This window comes from Thermobia domestica, chromosome 2, assembly GCF_964235325.1.
Source record: "Thermobia domestica chromosome 2, izTheDome1.hap1.1, whole genome shotgun sequence".
NCBI classification, from domain to species: Eukaryota; Metazoa; Arthropoda; class Insecta; order Zygentoma; family Lepismatidae; genus Thermobia; species Thermobia domestica.
The window spans coordinates 356,016,122-356,040,860 of NC_137455.1; the positions used below are offsets into that span (position 1 = coordinate 356,016,122).

Here is a 24,739-nt window from a genome sequence, read left to right on the forward strand (position 1 = left end):
CAGTATACCAAAACAACGTGATACGTAATCAAATGCAGTTGAGTTTGTTCCTCTTGTCGCTGCCTTAACTTAGATTTTGAGAAAAATGTTATTCTGGCAATACTGTAATTTCTATGGATGGCAACACTGGAAACTCTTCAGGTTCATTCTTTTTGTTGTAGAATGACATTATCTATGATTGTGATTAGTTGCATGGGAGTTGTGATTGTTAAAATGACATGACCATATCTCGAAATTCCTTAACAGTGGACTCATGTTAGGGATATGAGAAGTGCGAGGCCGTAGGCGGAGCGAAGTCCAAGCTAGCCGAAGGCTAATAAAAATAATAAAAGCCTTTTTTATATATTACAAACAAATACGATAATGAGAAACAAAGTAGAGAAAAAGTAATATTTATTATTTAGGGAAAAAAAGTATCAACTTTGTCATTCTGTAGATTACCCAAGAAGGTAACTGGGATCGAATATTTCCCCAGTTACCATAGAAAACTTACCCAATTATCATATACTCTATAGAAAACTTTCTATTAATGTAGCATCCGTAATGCTGTCTATAAAAGAGGAATTGGGACTATGTCACTTATGTAGTGAACCTTCATACATGGATGGGAATAAACCGTGGTTGACCAGAAATGCATTAAACTAGCAGAGAAGAGAAAACATGTAAAACTCTGTTCGCTACAAAATCCAAACCATATAAGTACACAAAACTTCATTGACAGCAGGCAGAAAACTTCCAAAACCTTCATAACGAAGAAGCACGTTTTTGTTTCTTTTTCTTTCTTTTTTTTTAAGCTAAAACTAACGAACTTGAAAATAATGGTAAAAATAGAAAAACATTCAGGACATCTATAAGGGCATCAACGAACTCAAGAAAGGCTATTAACCTTGCTCTTATTTCTATATATATATATTAAGCTTTCTTTAATAAATCCGACAAAACACTTCTGACTGATACAGATAGCATTTTGAATAGATGGAAGATTTTTTTGACGATTTGCTTAACACGCAGCTAAAAACTTATGTTCGAGGAGAAAAGGAAATACACACAGCAGAACCGTATATTTCAGAGCCTAATCGAATAGCAGTAGAAATTACTATAAAGAAATTAAAGAAACACATACCTCAGGGTGTAAACTAAATTCCAGCTTAGTTAATTTCAGCGAGAGGAGAAAAAATCTGGAATAAGATACACAAACTCATTCTCATTATCTGAAACAAGGAGGAATTGCCCAAGAGTGGAAAGAATCAATCATTGTTCCAATTCACAAGAATGGTGATAAAACTAATTGTAATAATTATCGAGACACCTCTCTTCTGTTAACATCTTATAAAATCCTATCAAACATTCTGTTAACAAGATTGACCCAATACGCACATGTAATTGCGGGTTTAGGCGAAATCGATCAACTATTGACCAGATACTTATATTTACCATTAGATAAATACTCAAAAAGAAATGGGAATACAGTAATCCGGAGAATCGATTATTTATTGATTTTAGAAAGGCCTACTGCTCTGTTAGGAAGGAAGAAGCATTGTACAACATTCTTACAGAATTTGGAATACCAAGAAGGCTAGTTAGATTAATTAGGATGTGTTTAAACGAGTCAAATATATAAAACGACACTTATGCCTGTTGTGCTGTATGGTTGCAAAACATGGTCACTTAATCTGAGAGGAAAAAACGCAGACTGAAAGTATTTAAGAACAAAATCCTGAGACGAACATTCGGACCAAAGAGAAACGGGAATGGGGAATGACGGAAACTTCATAACGAGAAACTACATAATTTATACCGTTTACCGAACATTGTTAGTCATCAAATCTAGGAGTCCTTTGTGGGCAGGTCATGTAGCCAAAATGGAAGGAAGTAGGAACGCTTTCAAAGTTTTCACTGGAAATCCAATCGGAAAATCATTTTTAATTAAGATCTATTTTAACTTATAATGTACAGCGAACCGAAGGATCGCGTGCAGCAATATGCTTTGTTGTCTCATTTTACAGGAAAAGCAGTGTACAATGTATTTGACACTCTGAGGGAAGTTAGAGCGACCGAAATTAAAACTTTAGTGCCACAAAGTAAATGCACAAATCTTATCTAAAGTTCTAAATGCTATAAACAAAGTATTACAACATTAGATAGGGTTCGTTTCCTTAGCTTGTGGCTAGGGTTGTGCGATATCCAGATTTAAAAAGCATCCAATCATGATCGACATAGGGGGCCGCGGTGGCTCAGTGGTAGAGCGTTCACCTCTGGTGTTTGGGGCCCCGGGTTCGATCCCAGCCCCCGCCAAGTGAGCCTTGTGGTGGACAAACACCGTGTGTGTGGATTTTCTCGGGGTTCTCCCGTTTCCTCCCACTTTCTTCATTCTACCATTTCATTCATTACTCATCATCACCGTCTCCTTTAGCCTAACCGGCATAACCGTGGGTCGTAAAACTCAAAGATTTCATTTCATTTTATGATCGACATATCGAAAATATCGTAATATCGAAAAATAATGGTCGATTTATCGAAATATTGCATAGATCTATTGTAGCAATAAAATGTCCATTTTTTAAATAGGTGATTTCACTCATGAAGAGCCGCCACTATTACAATATTGTCTTTTCTACGAAGTTCTTTGAAGTCAAATATTGCCAATGGGAATATTTTATATTATTCTCTAGTAGCTATTTTACTCTGTTGTTGTTTAAGTATATTTTGCGAACATCCAAGCTAGTTCATCCGGACAAGCAAGCCAGTCACTGATTCCGAAACGTTAACTTTGAAAATTACATAGTAGCTATGATGTCAACCCGTGGGGAAAATTTTGTGGGATTTCTTTGACTTTTTTTTTTTATATTATGGAAAGAGGTAAAGGGAATTTTCGTCCAAATTGGCAACATACAGTATATGGGATGTTTCGGATATCTAAAATCCACGCTAAAAAATTCTCTAGCGGGCAAAAAATAGGTATAATAAGTGATCAAACAGCGGCTAATTAGTGTTACTTCTCAAATTTTAGCCAGAACTATTTTTTTAAAAAAATCTCGAAAGTTCGTACTACTGAGGAAATAGTTTGTGGAGTGTGTGGTAGTCAAACATTAACCACGAAGGAAAAGAAAAAGAATGTGCTCTGGTAAAGTAAAATAATGTATAATCGAATGAAAGAAAGAAATATATCAAACGAGAAACAAATCAAAGTAAAATATCAAATGTAAAATATAATCAATCTCCAAAATTTTCCGTATAAAATGTATGGATATTAGGCCTACATGTGTGGCCCAGTGTAAGATGATGGCAGAAAGGCGTGAAGGACATAGTGTATATCTTATAACAAAAGATACTAGTTTTCGATTAAGAAAAATATATATATATCAGGGGTGCCCACAGAGGGGGGCTATGACGCAAACTGCGTCATTAAAATATTTGGGGGGCTTAAAATCTATATAAATATGTTTGAGGTGGTGTAAAAATTAATCGAAAAGATGATTTTTTTCATGGAAGAATAATAGAGGGGGACAATTGGGGGGGTGCGTCATGGACATAACGGGGGTGGGCACCACTGTATTTTATATTCGTAGAAGATGGAGTAATTTCATTTCACATACTATTATTATTTTACATATTATTATTACCTTGTAATTAGTACGATGTGGGAAATTCCAAAGAAAAATGGAATTATTATTATTATTATTATCATTATTATTATTATTATTATTATTATTATTATTATTATTATTATTATTATTATTATTATTATTATTATTATTATTATTATTATTATTATTATCTCTCTGGAGATGGGATTTTGTAACTTTTTAGGTTGGTATCTTGACATAGCTGGAATGGTAAATAACAGAAGCTCAACAAGATAGCTTATTCACAGTAATAATTTGCTTTTTAATTATAGCTTTCCCATGGAACTGCACTTGGTCCATTACAAGACGGAATATGGAAGCTCAGAAGAAGCGAGCAAGCATAAAGATGGCCTTCTTGTCATTGGAATCATGGGACAGGTAAAATAAAATCTATTTAAGTAAGGTAATTCAGGGAGTAACCCCAGTCATCGTTGGATACGATCTCTTAGCGCCTTCCCGAATAGCACAGAAACCAAGTACGTACTAGTGCTATTGGGGGCCATGGTGGTGCTAGTTTTCTGCAGTAATATTTTCGCTAACTGTAAAGCAGGCAAATGAAATAGCTGTAAGTTATTGTTTTCTATTTATGAGACAACACATCTGTCACATCACAAAAACTATATTGTTTTTAAAATTAAATATAACTAGCACTGATGAAATAAGAATAAATGATAATACAATCATATTTACTGGGAAATAGATCCATTACGAAAGCAGCACTTTAAAAGATAATGGTTTGGCATTTAGAAATTTTGCATGTTTAGAACGTTGTATTTCAACGTCTGGCATGTTCTTCAACGAAACTGGAATTATTAGGGTCTACTTCACAAATGCTCACACGTACTTTGAATGTATGCAGAGCTCTACAATTACGAAGAGTGCTGCATAAAGGAAATAATATAGGGGGGAAAATACCCGAAACTTGTTTGGTAACAAACGGATGGGCTTTTCAACATTTTTTTTTTCACAACGTGATTCACTCACAAGAACAACAATTAAATTTCTAGTGAATTTTATCTTGATTACATATCAAGCTCGTAAGTGCCGAATTGCATTTACCTTGACAGATAAGTCTCTGCGTGAGGCAGAATCACACCGGTAAAAATTTATATTTTTTCGCTGCAAGACAAGAGACGACAGCTTATTTAACATCCTAATACTTGAATACGGTAATTAGTACATTAGATAAGTTACTTTGTATTAGCTTAAGCGATGAAAAGTTTAATATTTACCGGTGTGACTTCTCTCAGGAGTCGCCACTGAGATAACATCGTGTTAGCGGGTTTTCCGTTTTGACCTACATTCTCTCATCTCATCAAATCTTTCATAATAATTCACTTCCATTCTCTCCCTTTACCCTAAAAGATATCATCATTTTTTGTTAACCTACGATTCAATTTCCATACTGGTTACGATAATGTGAGTTTTTTAACATTATATTTCTTTTTTTTAATGTTAGTTGAGATTTCAAGACAATCAGAATTTGGAGCCTATAACCTCGAGACTGTTCTACGTGAGGGAAGCGAAATCAGACACTGCAATTGAACCTTTCCCGTTGTCGCAGCTGAATGTTCCAGTGAAAAGTGGCTACGCAATGTATAGTGGGTCTCTGACCACGCCACCATGTAGTGAAGTAGTCACGTGGATTGTCTCACATAAAGTGGTCGGCATATCATCAAGACAGGTAAGTTATTAGATTACATGTAGCCTAAAATTAGTCGTAACTGAGACTGCAAGTAAAATTTGTATGTACGTTTATGTTTTTTTTTTTTTTAAAGTTTTAAAAGATCAAACAATCTTTTTTACTGGGAAAACCTGATTCAATATGGTGCGGAAAGAACAAGTCAGTAGAGCTCCTTCGTGGCTAAGCGGTTAGCGTACAGGCCTTTGGCGAGGAAGACCCGGATTCGATTCCCGGCGGGAGCTCATGTGGTTTGCATTCCACGTTAATCAATAGCTCCACGTCTCATACAGCCTCGCTGGTGAACGGGACGTTAAACTCAAAATCAACATCAATCAACAAGTTAGTAGGTGCGATCACGTATCAGCATTGATAGCTGCCCAATTCATTTGTTGTTTGTAGTAAATAAACAAAGAATCAAAAAGTATACAAATCTCGTTGAATTATACTACGAAACATAATTAATAATAATAATAATAATAATAATAATAATATTATTATTATTATTATTATTATTATTATTATTATTATTATTATTATTATTATTATTATTATTATTATTATTATTATTATTATTATTATTATTATTATTATTATTAATGGCCAATGACCATTAAGTGTCATAAGCGGCTGTACTACCTATTACGTTTGCATATTGCATGCTAGTGACATCTCGCGAGAGTTGTGCAAACCATTTACAAACGCAATATTTTTCTTCACCAGCTTTATTAATGGCATAGTAAATGTCTGATTCTTCCAGAATTACTGCTGAATTTCACCAAAAAAAGAAAAATCTAAGAAAAATGAATCATTGACCCTTACCACGTATGGCGTTAAAAAAAAATAGTACATATCGTCTGAACAGTGGCAGAAATTTTATTTTCGTGATTAAAGAAAAAGAAAAGAAATAAAATTTCATGTAAAGAATGAATTAAAAGGAAATGGTAATAATCAGGGTTAGGGACTTTAGAGGCAGTTTCCATAAGAAAAAGTGAGAAAAATGTGTTGAAATAAGGCGTAGAAAGGGACAAAGAGGTATTACTTCCCTCAACTCCTTTGACAATTGTCCTTTTATCTCGTTGAAAAAAAAATCATCTCTATTATCAGATGTATATGAAAGGAAAAATATGTATCGGATGTTTAATAATCTTTTCCTTCAAAAGATTAACAACTGGTGTGTCTCATCTTTACAACATGCACAATTCAAGTGAAGTATATGTTTTAACACGTAACATATAGGCCTATAGTTTACTTGAGAATGGATATTTTAGTTGTACTGTTAATGCTTTAAAAAAAAAAATCGCCTCTCTCTGTCCATAAAACGCAACAGAAATACCAATTAAGTTTCAGTAAACGAATTTTAATCAGTAATTACTACTTAAACAACGATTGTCCTGGGAAAATTTGAGATATTTCAAGTGTGTATCTTTAGACATATATCAGGCTTAATATACCTAGGTAGAGTATTTGTAAAAAATAGCAATGTTCTGAAGAAGCATAACAAAAAAAAAAAAAAAAAAATGGAGTTTTAGGTATATAGAACTCTCTTAGAGTGTAGCATAACACAAAGTCTATGATCAGGGGAAAAAACTAATATTGAATTATTATTATTATTTGCGTTGAATTTTTTTAATTTCAAAAATGAGACATTTTGTTTTTAAAATTTTAACTTTCAGTCATTTTTTTAAAAAATATTTGTACTGTAATATACTGAACATAAAATATTGAACATTTAATCTTCTTTCAAGTGCATTTTTTCTGGTTAGAAATCAATATCTTCAAAAGTAACGGAGCTACAGCGTTTACCGTAAAACTTTTGTAAAGTGCAAAATAGGTTTACGCGCCTATACAAAAATGACCCTTCAAGAAGGCGCTGAAGATTAAAAAAAAAAAAAAATGAAAAGAAACAACTAAATGTATACTTGTTTTAACTCCGTAAATATAGTACAACTCTGTGTATAAAAATCAGAAAGTAACAAATTTTATCAGCAACCTTCTAATCTGGAAATGAATTATTTTAAATGGATTGACCCTACACTAAATGCTGCATCATAATGTATTTTTATGGTTTGGAATTTATTAGATTATTATTATTATTATTTTAAAGAATACATGGCGGCTTCCAAGAAAAGCAGAATGGGGTGCAACTAGAGGATATGTTCATGAAATTGTGTGTAGTATACATCAGATCGTAGTAAGAACACTAAGACAGAGAGAAAGTCGATACCATTTGCGGGCTGACTTGAGTTCATACATACATACATACATACTGTACATACCAAGAAACAACTGAAAATTTAAGGAGAGACTTAAGTGGTCGGAGTGGAATCTCAGCCCCAGGCCACTTGACGGGCCTGTAGTGCTTAATATTGCTACTTCAATCCTACATCATGATAATTGCATTGGATTTGTAGGGAACAGCAATGGCCAGGGCTGGAGTAACACATCTGGAGGCCCGGGCTAGAAAAAAATATGTGGCCCCTGTTGACTTCACCTAATACATTTCTGTAAAAATACAGTAGGAAAGTTACGAGATACGAGAATATGTTTCATATTTTTTTTTGGTCATGTTTTATTTTATGATGATGATTGTAACTTCATGATTCTTTTTAGATAACCAGCTGAGATTTTGATCAGAGTGGAGGCCGCTGTCAACCAGGAAACCCGGGTTATAGCCGCCCCAAGCCACCCCTTAATCCTGCCCTGGCAATGGTGTACACAACATATTACGAAAACATAAAGATATACGAAAATTCTGTAACAATATGAACTTGGGAATTTGAGCCCCTTACCCCTTCTCTAAAATTCTATGTACGCTACTAGTAAACAACATTGCATCTGTGTGTTCTCTCAAGATTCTGTTTTTCTCGCCGGTCGCACTTTTAATTTCACTAATTCTGTATCATCCCACATATCCTGAGAGCATGATCAGGAACTTGAAACTACATCTTTCCTTTTACATATATGTAGTGGCGGATCCAGGATATGATCAAGGGAGGGGCCAAACCATAATTTGCCGTTTTATCCAGTGTAAAGCTGAATTGAAGCCCATTTTATCCAGTGTAAACCTGAGCGTCAAGGGGGGCTATAACCCCTTAGACCCCCCTTGGATCCGCCCTTATGTATATAAAACTTTGTGTAAACTAGTACTATTATAGGCCTATTTTCGGAGTTATGAAAATGTGAAAATGGGCATGACAGTACAGGTAACGCATGAAAGCTTACTGCAGACAGTCCTTTCCTTTTACGTAAATATATTCCAGAGTTCTTTGCGTAAGTCGTCGAAATTTTGCCATAATTCAGATTTGTCACAAACATATATGAAAAAGTAACTAAATAATACTATTGGGCAATACTGGAATACAAAATCTTACAACTTCGATGGTAAGAAAAAAAATGAAAGGTACAGACCACCACACTAAGCTCCGTTGCTTCAATTCCTTAAACTAAATAAATCATGTTGTGCTGGATTTATCAATGAAATATGTTCCTATGATATACGAGGGTCACTACGAAAGCTTTGAGATGTGAAATAACTTACATACTTAAAATCAATTTAACACTTACTTACATTTTCTCAAAGTATTCACCATTACACTGTACACACTTTTGCATCCTCCAAAACCACTTTTGAAAGCAGTGTTGCCAGTCTTTTTCTTCAAGTGTTGAAAGTTCATTCTCGTAAGCCACTACAGCTTCTTCAGGGCTGCAAAATCTCTTCCCACACATGGGTTTAGATAAATTAAATTTTGAACATCCTTTGCAGTTGCACATAGCGTGCCGGAGTTAAGTGAGAATTATCCATTTATTTATAAAATATAAAGAAAATCGTCCGAGTTGTTTTTGATAAAATCGTCCGAAAGAAACTGACACCCATGGGCAGTAGCGTACGCAGGAATTTATTTGGGTGGGTCCAAACTCAATATGAGGGTATTTTATATTAAAATCCCTAAAAATTTGCTCCTAAAATGAGGCTAAATTTACACAAAAGTCGAAATTTCGGGGGAGTCCGGACCCCCAGAACCCACCCCCTGTGTACGTCTCTGCCCATGAGGAAACTTACCCTCTTCTCGATTTTTCGCAGAGAAACTATCTAGACCCACTACTTATATCACAGTATGCGGTTGATATTGAAACATTGATTTATGCAATATAAACAAAGTAATTAGAACCATTTTTGAGAAAATAGAAACTTTTATTTTCATCCTTCAGTAAACTATCCTTTTTTCTAGTATCTAGTAAGAGGAAAATTCGAAAGAAAAACTGGAGAATCTCATAAATATCTTGTCTAAACATTTATGGAGGTACGTTAAACGATGTGGTGTCTAAGCCAGTGTACTACCATGAGCAAAATAAATGACGCGTCTCTTTATTTTGAAGTTTTTTGAAAATATCTCCGTTTTCTTTATATGTTCGAAATTTCGGAAGGTTTCCCCAGCAGGACAGGTTAATAACAAACCCGTTTTTAATATTTGTGTTAGATATTAGCTTAAAATAAAGAAATTAGAAGCAAAAAACATTAAATCGACAGAAATCTCGAGAATTACCAACTCTGCTAAAGTGGGAAATTTTCAAGAACACGAGGGAATTCTGCATTTCAACACGAAGCAGCGACATCTATGTCATTGAGAGAAATGTGGAATAAATCTACAAACTAAACTTTTAACGAATATTTCTAGTATGTCTTATTATATGCATTATCTGCAAACTCCAAATATATGAATATATGCTAAGTATTAACATAAAGATAGAGCAAATAGTGGAAATTATCTATGGAAAAGGACGAATTGGTATGACGATCGTAATGAAATATCGTCTTTACCGGAACAGGCTCAGTTCACGTAAAAAACAAATAGCTCAGTTAGTTAAAGCAATGAGTCTGTATGCTGAAGGTAGCGGGTTCGATCCCACGGAAGTGCCGTTGTCGTTTTTATCTCTACACTACGGTTATTTTATTTATTTTTTTATGTGGGAAAGAATTAAATTGTAACGTATGTGTAAAACTCATGACGATACCAAAAAAAGAAAAAAAATGCCGTTGTCGCACTTGCATTAGCGTCCCTAATTTTGTTTGCAAACAGTTTCGTAATTATTTCCCCTGTGCTCACTGCTCACCATATGCTCGCTGGCGCATAACGAATGTTTCCCAGTAAATGTTAATTCTAATTTGGAGAATTTTATAAAGTTTCACAATATTTCTCACTAGATACTCTTCTATCTACGTGTTTGGATATTTTGATAACAGATGTCCCTATTAAATGTTTAATTTTCCCTAGATGTTTAATTACGGAAAAGTTTTACAATGTATTTGTATTGAATTGAAATTGTTTTGAATTTACTACATAAGGTAAGTAGACCGAAGGAGGAGAACTCAAGTAATTGATATTCTACGTAAAAGCAACCTATTGTAGAATGATGATGCTTCTTACCTTCAGCACATAATCTTTACGTTAGAGAGTCAGACAGATAAAAATCCTGGTTTTTCCTCCTCTATGACCACCCATCTTAAACCTCTACATATCACTGTTCGTCTCACAAAATTTCGGTGCTCCAAAAACATTCAAATAATAATAATAATAATAATAATAATAATAATAATAATAATAATAATAATAATAATATTAATAATAATATTATTAATAATAATCCTGAATATGCCATCCTTACATAATGTAAGGATATCTTAGTTTCCTAGTTTAAATCTTAAATATCTTAGTTTAAAATGCTTTCTTTAGTACTTATTTGAGCAACCATGTAGGAGGGGGTACGACTTTTTATTTTGCCCCTCTCATTTCAGTACCCTTCCAACAGAAAGTAAGTTTTGATAAGCAGGACAGACAAAATGAATAAGAAATATATTTACAGCATCCTCTCCCCTTTCATGATTGGAATATCACGTAATATTTTTTATTCTACGAAAGATGGCCCTGTGCGGTTAGGGGTAGGTAACTAAAAAACTACCTAATATATAGCGCCCCTTGATTGTAATATTACCGCTTCTTTATTTGTACGAGGGAGCCCCTACACACAAGGGTGACAAAAAGAATAGGAAGAGTGTCTATTGATTCCAGTGGTGGATCCAGCACGAACTCCTGGGGGAGGGGAGTTGAAGTGAAACATTCTTTTGATGATGTGAAGCTGTCACAAATTACCACTTAACTAAACTAAACAATAGTGGGGGGAACCGGAACCCAGTCAGTTTAAATTGATGTAAAAGTTTAATTTTTGGCTTCATATTAAAAGTTTTGGTTTCAAATGAGAATTTCAGTCCAAGTGGTCAATCATCAAATCTCGTGGGGCTCTTCAGTGTAGGCTAATACGGCCCCCTTATGAGAAAAGGCAAAATTATTAACATGTTTATAACTTTCGAATTTTTCGTCTATTTTAAAGAAATATTTTGCTTCGTATTAAAGTGTTGGTTTGAAATGACAAATTCAGTCCGAGTGGACAATGATCAAATCTCCGGGGGGGGGCTCTTCAGTATAGGGGGTTACGGCTCCCTTATAAGAAAAGGCAAAAATATGAAAATGCTTATAACTTCCGAATTTTCCGTCTATTTTAAAGAAATTATTGGCTTCATATTAAAGCCTTGGCTTCAAATGACAATTTCAGTCCGTGTGGACAATGATCAAATCTCGGAGGGCTCTTCGGTGTAGGGGTTTCGGCTTCTTTATGGGACAAGATTCACGTAGTTGATATTGCAAAATTGTTTTGTATATATAAGTGGAAACTTGCACCATTTGGTTAATTTTACCTCGTATGTTTTGCAGATTCATATTCCAAGCAATAGTTACTTCGCAGAGCTAAAAGAAGGCACTTACTAGTTTCATTAAAATGAAATGTCTTTTATGAGAAGTTCTCATGGAGCCGACGAACGAATAGGCACCCAAACGTTGGTTAAGTCGAACGGTTGAAACCCGTTGAGCTCGCTACAATTATTATTATTATTATTATTATTATTATTATTATTATTATTATTATTAATAATAATAATAATAATAATAATAATAATAATAATAATAATAATAATAATAATAATAATAATAATAATAATAATAGAGCATTCACCTTTGGTGCATGGGGTCCGTGGCTCAATTCCACTTCGCGCCAAGTGAAATTTGAGGTGGACAAATACCGTGTGCATGGGTATGTGTTTTCTTGAGATTTTCCATTTTCCTCCCACTTTCTTCATTTCACCATTTCATTCATCATCATTCTCCCTTAGCGTAGGTGCATAATCGACCAACGTTAAACTAGATATTGCAATTTCAATAATAATAATAATAAAAATTAATTCAACTGAAAGGACTGTAATTTATGTGGACAGCAATTATCATAAATATGCAACAATTATAAAAACAATGCTTTGAGTAGAAAGATAATCCTTTCCAAGTGTTAACGAATGCGCACGAGATAAGACATGTCTCGAGAAAGAGACAAGACGCGCTTTGTGACATCCAAGATAATACGAGGCAAATGTTTTGGATACGAGATAGCTTGTAAAATGTCTCGTCTTGTCTGGAATGTCTCGAAAACAAAAGTCTAAGTTTTAATATTAACTTTCAAGATCTATTCTCTCAGAAGTAGTTCTCTGCCTTAAAATTAATAACAACATTTGTGATTTAAAAAAAGATAAACAATGCCTAAAGTTAATAGTTAACTTTTCGAAAAGAAGCTTCATTAAGGGTGAACCTGAAATATGTCCACAAACTTCGGGAGGTGATTCGTGACATCAAAAGGAGACAAATGGTCCTCTTGCAGTTTTCGAATTCAGCTTCGTTGTCGAGATACAGGGTTGCCAACTGGTCGTGTTTGAGAAACTCACTGAGAATAAATTCAAGTCCAAGAATAAACTACTACTCATATATTTTTCAGGTCAATTGACTTATACCATGTTGTAAGGTCAAATATTTATTTATGAAGTGTGTACAAAATTCGCCAGGGTCTTTTCTGAGAAAATCGTCGAGAAAAAGTCACCTCCAAGAATAAACTACCCCTTGTAAATTTTTCTAAGAGAAATATCTGATACTGCAATATAGGGTTGTTAATTAAATATTGATTAATGAAAAATAAACAAAATTGTTAAAACCATTTTTGAGAAAATAGCGTTTTTCGATTTTCGGCTGTTTGTAAACCACACTTATTTTAGATGGTAGGAAAAAATGGAAAAGCTCCTGTAAGAATACTAAGTAAACCCTACGTTTAAAATTTGGTGTAGATAAGTTGAACGGTATGGCCTCTAGGCGAGTGCATATAAAAGTGTGCCGAACGGACGGACCGGAAGGACGGGTGTCAAAAAGTCACATTTTCGGTATGTAGACGCCATGAAACATGTAAATCCGTTGAAATCTGAATTTGATATTATTTTCATAATCACTATATTTTCTTCTCTCTTTTGTCGCTCGAAAAAGAAAAGCCTAAGTTTACCACAAAAAGCTAGGGAGTTTCTCAAAAAATATTCAATTACAGGGCCACCGCACTAAACTTTTTCAATTCAATTTCTTAACTGTGTTAGGCCGCAGTTGTTACTGAAGTGTGTATTTGGATAATACGAATAAAATTATCGTATTATTCAAATACATCGAATGTCAGATTATCGAATAAAAAACTTCGATTGAAGAAAATCCACACTACAAAACTAACTCACACTTTGAGCACATTTTCATTAGACATATAATAGACCAATTAATGCAATCATTGTTTATGAAATATGAAAAAAATCAAATGAGTCACTTTGGGAAAGTCGTTCAAAAAGAACACGTGAAGAGTAACCTACCTCTTGTGAATTGTTTCGAACAATGAGTTAAGATATACTTTTGGTTATTAATGAAATATTTATTTGCGAAATTTGAACAAAATCGCCTGTCGTTCGAGAAAATTGTCGGGGAAATAACCTTGACCCCAAAAATAAACTATCCGTTGTAATTGTTTTTCATAGAAATGACTTGTACTAAAATATAGGGTTATTAATGAAATACTTATTTATGAATCATCAATAAAATTGTCCGAGTAATTTTTGAGAAAATCGTGAGGGAAAAATAACTCCCCGAATAAACTATCTCTTGAGGATTCTTTCAGGGTAAGCGAGTTATTCCATATTACTAGGTTTTTAATGAAATATTTATTTCTGAGTACGAACAAAATTGCTTGATTCATTTTTGAGAAAACCGTGGAGGAAAAACACCCCCAAGAGTAAACTACCCCTCGCATATTTTTTCAGGACAAACGAGTTTTGCCATATTGTTCGGTTATTAACGAAATATTTATTTTTGAAATATGAATAAACTCTTTTGAGTCGTTTTTGAGAAAATCGCCCAGACAACACTCCACCAAGAATAAACTACCCCTCGCATTTTTTTTAGGACAAACGAGTTATGGCATATTGATAAGTTATTAATGGAATCTTTATTTATGAAATATGAACGAAAACATTTGAGTCCATTTTGAGAAAATCACTGAGAAAAAACTCACCCCCTTAGTATAAACTACCCCTTGTAGATTTTTCTCAGATAAATGCCTTATACCACAAAATAGGGTTGCTAATTAAATATTGATTTATAAAAAAAGAAAGAAAACAAGATCGTTAGAGCCAGTTATGAGAAAATATCTTTTTTCTATTTTCATCGTACAGGAAACTACCCTTGTTTTGGGAGTAGGAGGGAAATTTAAAAAAAAACTATAGGAAATACTATGAAAATCTTAAACTAAAATTTGGTGCAGATAAGTTGAACGGTATGGCCTCTAGGCGAGTGCACAGAAAAGTGTAGCGAACGGACGGACGAACAGATAGACATGTATCGAAAAATAACTTTTTCGGTGTTAGGGGCTATAATACGTATAAATTCGTTGAAATCTCAAATTTGATTTTTTTTTTCGAACACCATACTTTCTTCTCTCATTTGTCACTTCAAAGTAAAAGGAACTCAGAACTACAGATAAAAGACACCTACTTTTACACATAGACATTATTTATTGATTTAAAACTGTTTTAGTTTGTGTCATTTCACTTCCAATTGAAAGGTTTTACAATGATTAACGGCATACCAATGACGAGACGGAAGTTTTCAGGAAGTAAATGAATTCAGAAGTCTAGATTGCATTACACCTATCAGCCTGTTTTTATTTCTGCAATTGTTAACAGCTGTAATTTCGTCCAAACGCTGCATGAAATAATTTTTGGTTGACGTCATTGTGTTACTATTTTAGTATTGTTCTCTTCAGACTTGGTTGAAGTTTTGTCTTAACGGTTATACATTTTTTTCTTATTTCATCGTTACACATAAGAATAAAATGTTGTGGTGACTGGATAGATTCGAACCTACGAACATTGAGTTTTTATTCTTCAAACAATTTACCAATGGACCAAGCTTTGTCCTCACGTTAACGTACGGTTACAGGGTTTATTACGATTTAAATAAAATGGCTGGCTGTTAGAGTTTCCTGCCCAAATATTTCGATAAAAAATTTTCATTGCTTCGTACATTGTTTAGATACACATTTTAGGAGAGTGAATTTTGGTGTATATAATAATTTCATGCCAGATAAAAGCTGGATAAGTTTTAATAACATGTTTCATATGTAGTTCTCAATAATAGACTTGTTGTTCGGGATGACGTTCCAAGGTTTAGCATTGACTAGCAGTTTTTGCTATTAATATCCCTTCTAGCAATATTGGCAGTAGACAAAAGTTAGCCCGTGTTAAAGCTTTTTGCTCCTAATTTAGTTATTTTACTTTATTATTTAACGAATATATTGAAAATTGTCAGAGACACGTATGCAGTAATTTATTTCGGGAGGGGTCCGACTTCAATATTAGGATAAATTATAATAAAATTTTAAAAGATAATCCCCAAAATTAGGCTAAATTTACAGAAAAGTTGGGGTTTCAGAGGGGGTCCGGACCCCCTAGACCCACCCATAAATGCGTTCTTGTTTGTCAGTAACATTTCCTCATTTTGAAACCCTCAAAAACTTCGGATAGACTATATAAAGGAAAACGAGTTATTTTCGATGAAATATCACTTCAAGGAGACGCGTCAGTTTTATTGCACAGTGTGGTATCCCACGTTCACAATGGCAAGAGTTTCTTTCCTCTGATTCTCTGTCATTGTGCTCTATCGAAAGGTTAGGTTTGTAACATATTACTTCTACGAACAAGCATGACTGGCAGATAGGAATACTGAACACAACTCCAGAGAAATGCATGCTGGAACTTACGTTTATAGCTACGCTTTGGTGATTTGCCCTCAAGGTCAATCGAGTGGTAATTCATTTCCGTCTCTGTTCTTAAGCCATGTTCGTATTACTTCGAACAGTTTTGATAATGAAAAGCATGCCTCTTAATATAACAGACTTCTCTCACGTAAGAAATCGAAACTCAGTTGGTCAGAGCAACTAGTCTGTACGAATTAGGTTGTTAGTTAGTTAGGAGCCCAGTACGAGTGAGGGTTTTTATTACTATTGTTTTTATCTTTTTTATGTGAGGAAAAATCAAATTGTGACATCGCGATATCAAATGTATTTGGTTAGGTAGCTTTGTCTTAGCTAAACTTTAAACATCAGTAACCGTCGAAATTATTTCACTAACCGATCACTTACTGAACATTTCAAACACGTCAAACCAGTGGCATAACATGAAGGTTAACCTCTCCTCCGCAGTCCTTAGTTATGCGTCCGTACTTTCAAGGGCGGACTAAGGGCCGGGCGACTGCCCGGGGTGCCAGAGAAAGAGGGGCACCAAAACGAGCCTCAAAAAGTAAATTTTACAATGTGCTTTCTACTGACGTTTTTGGTTTATATTCTTGTAAAGTAGTGGCAATTATATGATCTTTTTACATTTCACTATGGAAGAAGAGAGTTTCATAGTACTAAGGGGGCTGTATCGAAAAATTGAGAGATGGCATGTAGAATAAAGAGTGCCGGGAATTAAGTATTGTTTGTTTGTTTGCTTGAGTTTAGCGTTCCACGGTTATGCCTTAATGGGCAAGGGAGATGTGGATACTAATTATAGTGGAATCCGAACCACTTTTATCGTTCAACAGTAATCCACCGGGAATTGGACCCGGTACCACAGAGGGCAGGCGTGCTAGCCACTAGACCAGAGGGGGTGGATTTGGTATTGTTTATAGCGGGCCATATTCTTTGTGAAGTTTTCCTAGGTAATGGATTTCTTTTTGAAAATGGGTTTAAAACAGGGGCGTCATTTAGGGAGGGCAGGGAGGGGCATTTGCCCCCCCTGAGTTTGAGATGTATATAGATTTTATCATTAGAATAGTAGTAAATCAGTGAAAAACGCGAAATTTTACTTATATCAAGAGGTCTTGCCCCCCCCAAAGCAAAATCTGAAATGACGCTCCTGGTTTAAACTATTAAAAACACTGTGATAAAATGTAAAATATAGGCTACTACTAGGGGAAGGGCGCCAAAAAGTCACTTTGCCCGTGTGAAAATTTGGCCTGCTCCGCCCCGGCGTACTTTCTGTATATTTTTTGGCCTTGCAGCTTGTGCGGTCCCCACGCCACATTGTTGCGGGGGCGCTATTTACGCCTACCTTTCGAACGTAATTCAATAACTGTTTAAGAAATTCTACAATCAGCGTGGAAACGGGAATATATTTTTCTAATAATCCCATAGAACTTTCACTCAGAACGCCAGATGCAATTTTTCAGAGTGGGCTCTGGCTCATATTCAGGAATAATAATAATAATAATAATAATAATAATAATAATAATAATAATAATAATAATAATAATAAAAAATATGAATGTCTTTGGAGAGCCGAAATTATGTGACACGAATCATTATAGATAGAGCTTTAAGATGAGTGGTCATAGGGGAGGAAAAACAGGATTTTTCTCTCTCTGACTCTCTAACGTTAAGATTATGTGCTGAAGGTAAGAAGCATCATCATTCTACAATAGGTTGCTTTTACATAGAATATCAATTACTTGAGTTCTCCTCCTTCGGGCAAATTTCCTTATGTAGTAAATTCAAAACAATTTCAATTTAAGACAAATATTTATAGAGAAAATTAAACATTTAATAGGGAAATCTGTTATCAAAATATCCAAACTTTTTTTTTTTTTGGTATCGTCATGAGTTTTACACATATGTTACATTTTGATTCTTTCCCAAATAAAAAATAAATAAAATAACCTTAGTGATAAAAATGACAACAGTACTTCCACGGGATTCGAACCGTCTACCTTCGGTATACAAACTCGTTGCTTTATCTAACTGAGCTATTTGCTTTCTTACGTAAGCTGAACCTGTTCTACAGTAAAGACGATTTTTCATTACGATTGGGCTAACAGTTCGTCTTTTTCCATAGGTAATTTCCACTATTTGCACTATTTATACGTTAATACTTAGCATAGATTCATATATTTGGAGTTCACTGATAATGCATATAATAAGACATACTAGAAATATTTCGTTAAAATTTTCGTTTGTAGATCTAATTCACGCTTCTCTCAATGACATAGATGTCGCTGCTTCGTGTTGAACTGCAGAATTCCCTCGCGTTCTTGAAAATTTCCCACTTTAGCAGAGTTGGTAATTCTCGAGATTTCTGTCGATTTAATGTTTTTTGCTTCTAATTTCTTTATTTTAAGCTAATATCTAACACAAATATTAAAAACGGGTTTGTTATTAACCTGTCCTGCTGGGGAAACCTTCCGAAATTTCGAACATATAAAGAAAACGGAGATATTTTCAAAAAACTTCAAAATAAAGAGACGCGTCATTTATTTTGCTCATAGTAGTACATCAGGACGAATAGATGGACAAATGTCAAAAAATAACTTCTTCGGCATCTATGGGCCATGAAACGTGTACACTTGAAATATCGATTTTTTTTTCACTTTATTCTCCCCTTTTATTGCTAGAAAGTAGCAAGTAATTAATAAAGCTCAACATTAATTTAATTACCTAATTACTTCATGGTTCGCTCACTAGATGGCTCTCAAAATAGAACTTGCTTCAGATGTAAGTGTTGTTCGTAAATTTTACTTATATCCAGGGGTGCCCATCCCCCCAAAGCTGATGGCGCACTCCCCCCCAAAACTAATAATCTCTTCCCTCCTCAAAACTCAAGTCCTCTAAAAACAATTGCCCAGTGTAGCACTAGTTTTTATAGTACTAGTAATTGTTATTTTTGTTGTTTTTATTTCCTGTAGTAGTATTATAGAATGCTTGTAGTAGTAGTAGGGGCAGTAGTAATTATAAAAATGGCATTACTTTTATTAGTAGTCTTGGTAGTGTACGATACTAAATATGTTGTATAAGGATATTGAAGGGTATAAAAACTTCTACACACTGTGTATGGCACAGGTATTTTTCTTTTTACAATTAGTAGTATTATTTTTTTCTTTACAAAATATTGATATAATTCCCTTGTACATGAAAAGTAAGACGCAAGTTACAAGGTATTGAGTTTGATACCAAAAGAAAATGTTATCCTCGAAATTAGCTTACAAAAAGAAGTGATATCCAACAAAAACATTCCTGTAAAAGAGCCAAGTACGAGTGGCCTTAAAAAGAATTGAAATCACAAAAATAGGCGCCAAGTTCTGGTGGACAACAGTTACAAACACTCACTGGCTCACTTCAAATTTAGATTTGAAACTTGGCTGTTGTACCACTAGCTCACAATTATGTCAAACTACTTTATAATTTTCAACAGACAACATAGGCAAGTTTCAAATCTAAATTTGAAAGTGATTCCTTGAGTGTTTGTAACTGTTGTTCACCAGAACTTGGCGCCATCCTTTCATATAGCAACTTGCGTGGTACTTCATTCATAGAGTTTCTAAGCAGGGGGTAGGGGGATTCATTCATTAAAAAAAAAAAAAAATCGCATCGTGTTCCAATGTTATTCTGACGACAGCAAAATTACTTATTCGACATTAGAGTAAAATTCTTCCCCAATTTTTTTTCTCGATGGCACAACTTGCGCCATTCATCCCTCCTGTGGGCGGCCCTTCTCTCTTAAAACGAACCAACCTTTCCTTTCATACGGCTACTTGCGCGGTACTTCATTCATCGAGTATCGAAGCAGGGGGTACGGCGGTTTTCACCCCGGAAAATTTTTGAAAATTAGCTTTTCAAAATCGTGTTTTAATGCTATTCCGACAGTAAAATTGCTAGTTCAAAAGCAGAGTAAAATCCCCCCCCCCCAAATTTTTCTCAATGGCGCAGCTTGCGCCATACATCCCTCCTGTGGGCGGCCCTGCTTATATCATAAAATTTCTTAGATAAGTATGAACTTACTTAACTCGGGTTCTGTCTGTAAGCGAAGTTAATCTACAATTCTCGAAACATTAACGCCATACCATATTTATAGTGAACAAGCAATGTATTAAGTTCTCTTAGCCTAAGGTGGATCATTAGGTGTTCTCGGTGCTATGCTAAACACTGCTTGAATAGTGCGGCGTTGCCAAGTAGTGTCGAGTGTGTACTGGTGCCAGATAATAAAGGACGTAATCATGGAATTTTGTTTGGATACTTTCTGGAGAAATTAGTTTTCGACCCTTACTGCAATTCACAGCTAAGTTCCGCTTCTCGAACTGCAACGCTAGAATCCAGGAATTAAACGTACAAATTTGGCAACAATGCATTATGACGTTCTGCGCAAGTTTCTTCTCAGTCTATTTCCTTGAATGTAAATTAATATTTAAATAAAATGTGAATCATAACACGAAAAACGGTCAAACAATATATCTATTTCGTAATAAGATCGTTACTTTAAAGTACTTTACACATTCAAATAAACATTTCATAAAATTGAGCACTTCTAGTAAGATTCAACACCAAGTGACATCTTGTGTGCTCATTGTAAAACGAATCAAAAAATTTCTTCTATTTGTTAACTTTTTTAATATCAGAAGATACAACCAAATGAATCAGTGTCTTGTGTTCTAGCTGAAACATAACTTTATCTTATAGTACAATATTTCTAATATGTAACGCTTCATTGTGCAGTGGTTAAGGGAATGAGCTAAAATATGTACTGACTTCCGGGTGGTGATCCACCTTAAAAGGTTAGAATATAACATATATTTTTATATTAGCCCTAAGTTCATTATGTTATAATTTCTGGAACTAATTGAAAGGTAGTTTACTCATTAAATGTTCAATAATAACACTTAAGACAAAAATACATTTAAACTGATGTATTTTCCGAAGATTTTCTGCAAACTGCAACCAATCGCAAATTGCAACCAATCAGAATCGTGTATTTAGTTTCTAGGGCCACGATCAAGAGTAAAAAAGATGTATGTATGGCCACCAAGGATGTTATAAATAGAGGATCTGCCCATATGTATCTTCATCCTATTAAATCAATGAAGCAAAAAAAAAAAAAAAAAAAAAAAACGAACATTGGCACGTCTGATTGGCTACTCTCGTTTCTGCCATCGTCTTATTGGCTACTTTCGTTCCGCCATGAGTGTTGGCTCAAAATATTGCAATCCTATTGGGCGGAGTGGGTAGAGTAGGGGTGACGAAACTGTGACGTATGGCTTCAAGATTTTGTTGTAAGGGCAGATCCTCTATTTTATAAGATCCTTGCTGGCCACAAAACTTAACAAGTTAAATGTTCAGGTATGGTCATAGAAGAAATTATCATACGTTACAGACTGTTGTCCATATCAACTTATAAATATTTATAAATGTTATCTTAAAATAATCACATAATAAGTTTATTTAATCTTTTTTTTTTCTTCTAGCTAAGTCTCCTTCGAACTGTATTCTCAGAAGATGGCCCCCTTATTTATAACCATCGTCCTGTGCAACGACTTAATGGAAGGACGGTAGCATACATAGAAACTTTGGAATAAAGTACCTGTACAAGCTAATTCAACTGAGTCATTCAATTGCAGTATTGTTGATTATTTAATATATGTACATACAATAGTAAGATACGAATATGAAAACTTAGTATAAAACTGTTGTTTGATCACAGTGCTCTGATTTTTGACCGGTTCACTTATACGAATTTAAATAACTTTGAGCAATGTCTAAGAAAGTTATTGCAGTGTGTTCATTTGAAAGGAAATTTAGACCTTAATTTTGCTGGAAAGGAAAATAATGTTTTGAATATGCAATAATATATGGAAATTTTGAAGTGTGCGATGCATGCTTCTATTTTTATTTCTGAGGGCTTTTTGTCCTAAAATAATTGTGCGAGCTTTCAGGAAGTTACGTCTTCTCTCTAGCCAGCAATTTTAGGTGATCTAGAGGTTTTATTTGACCTATTTGGTTGTATAGACCAACAACGATAATGATGATCGCTGGTGGAAATAAAAATTAAAATAACACAAGTCATTAGACCGTTAAATACAGAAGATATTAGCTATATATGATTTATTGTGGAGCCAATGCAATGTTGCCTTAGTGTTATTTCTGTATCTTAGGCATCAAGCATTATTATAAGAGCAACATTCAATTGTACGTACATCAAAAGTAAAAATTCTTTTTCTGTAACAAGATGTCAGAGCAAACGATATGTGTTGTGATTATCTAATTAATGCATTGTTGAAGGCCTAAATAGTTTGTAGTTAGTTGACTAGTTGAAGGCCTAAATAGTTAGTTGACTAGTATAAGTAGGGAATAAATTATTCATATATTAAATACCTAACTTGATACAATTGGACACTTTAGAAGTGACTTAACCATAGCTTGCCCATTGTCATCTACCGAGGAATTTTGTATAAAAAGGCATTGTAAGAACAGTGAATTAATTACATCGTTTATATTATACAGTAGTTCATTGATGTTATAAGGTAACAATTAACAATGTTTGTTACTAAGGAATTATAAACCGTTAGCAAACTGCCAGGAAACGTAAGATTTTTAATAATAAAGAAAAGACAAAACAGTATAATATTCGTGAATGTCTGTTTGTTAATGTTCTAGAAGTTGAGAAAGTTTTCAGAGCTAAATACAAATAATTTTTAAAATATCGTCTTACTAGAATATTAAAGAATTAGCAATACTGCAAAGGTAACCAAATCTTGTTTTTCTAATCAAAAATATTTTATATTTAAAAGTTTTTCCATATTTAATTGTGGTAATTTGTAAATACTATGTCAAAATAAAATAAATTGTAATTTAAGAAAACAATAAAAATAATTTAAAAGTATGAAAATGTTTTAACTTATGAATAGATGTAAAATTCTCAATACGAAATGATTGCACGCAGATATAACTTTACTATTTTACACATGTTATTTTTTACTCCAAGACTGGAAATCACTTTCCCATTTCATGGGACACCCGTCAGTAAGTAGGCTACATTACAGTTGATATGAACCCTATTATTGGATAAAATTTTCCCAAATGAACACCATCAAAAAGCTTCCTCCACGTCGGGATTGGGTCCAACACGCTCCCAGAAAAGTATTCGTTGTGCTCTGCAGGATTAGTGGCGGCAGACCCGCAACGAGAGCCGTAATCTTAAAAATGTGCAAATAGACAGGGACGGCTGCAAGACTTTCTTCCAGGAGGGGGAGGGTAAGAAACCGACACACAAGCACAGTCGCAAATACTCACATTTTGATGCACGTGTGAACACAATAATAAATCATATAAAACAGCAATTATTTACTCTCATATTCTTATTAACTAGAATAAATAAACTATAGTGCTATAGTATCTATCTATTAAAATCCTACAGTACGAATTAAGAGCGACCGAGCTCTAACCTATAACCTTAGCTTTCAAACCTTTTGATTTTTGTGGTTTTACGTTTATAACAAAGAGAAATATTTTTAAAAGAGTATACTTTAAATAACTTACTTAAAGAAATATTTTTCACAAAGCCTAAATTATTGTTCAAAAGCCTTTGCGTTTAATAAAGCCCCCTCCGAAATAAATGCAAATGAATTGTGCTGCCATCTTTGGAGCTCTTTTAAACTACATTTATATGTTTGTGGGCAATCCTTTCGACAATGATATCTCGGAAACTACAGGCTCTAGAAAGATGACGTTTTCACTGATCGATTGCAAATTTCATGTAGATTGTCCAGTTCTAATTGAATATTTAAAAAAAAAGCATTGGCACTATTTTTTATTACATTTTTACGGGTACATTGGAAGTGTTGAAATTATAAAAAATAAATAAATAAATAAATAAATAAATAAAATAAAGCATCACATCCTAAGCATTATACATTCCAACACCATACTGTTGTATATAGGGGTTGTATATGTCTCAGACGTTTGTTTCATGGCCAAATAATAATGGAAAAGGAAGGATAACCATTTCTCCAGTCTAAGATGAACCCCTTTTTTATATACAGATATATATATAGTGTTTTGCCCAATGAACACCATATATAACTGACATTATAATTAATTGTGTATGTAATGTATTTGCTTATTACCTACTGCATGCAAGAAGAAAGAAGACACTGGTCATACATGAATTAGA

The 24,739-nt window shown here is 34.1% G+C and overlaps 1 protein-coding gene across 1 annotated transcript in view; it reads left to right on the plus strand.

Annotated features, from left to right (window-relative positions):
- LOC145678797 (carbonic anhydrase 13-like) overlaps nucleotides 1-23,436 on the plus strand; it is a 153,355-nt gene extending 129,919 nt beyond the window's left edge. Inside the window, exons 6-8 of the mRNA XM_081749312.1 lie at nucleotides 3,899-4,004; nucleotides 5,086-5,310; nucleotides 22,035-23,436. Of these exons, the coding sequence (XP_081605438.1) occupies nucleotides 3,899-4,004; nucleotides 5,086-5,310; nucleotides 22,035-22,145 (442 nt within the window). The 3' untranslated portion in view covers nucleotides 22,146-23,436. The remainder of the gene's footprint in view (nucleotides 1-3,898; nucleotides 4,005-5,085; nucleotides 5,311-22,034) is intronic.
- The last annotated feature ends 1,303 nt before the right edge of the window (nucleotides 23,437-24,739 follow it).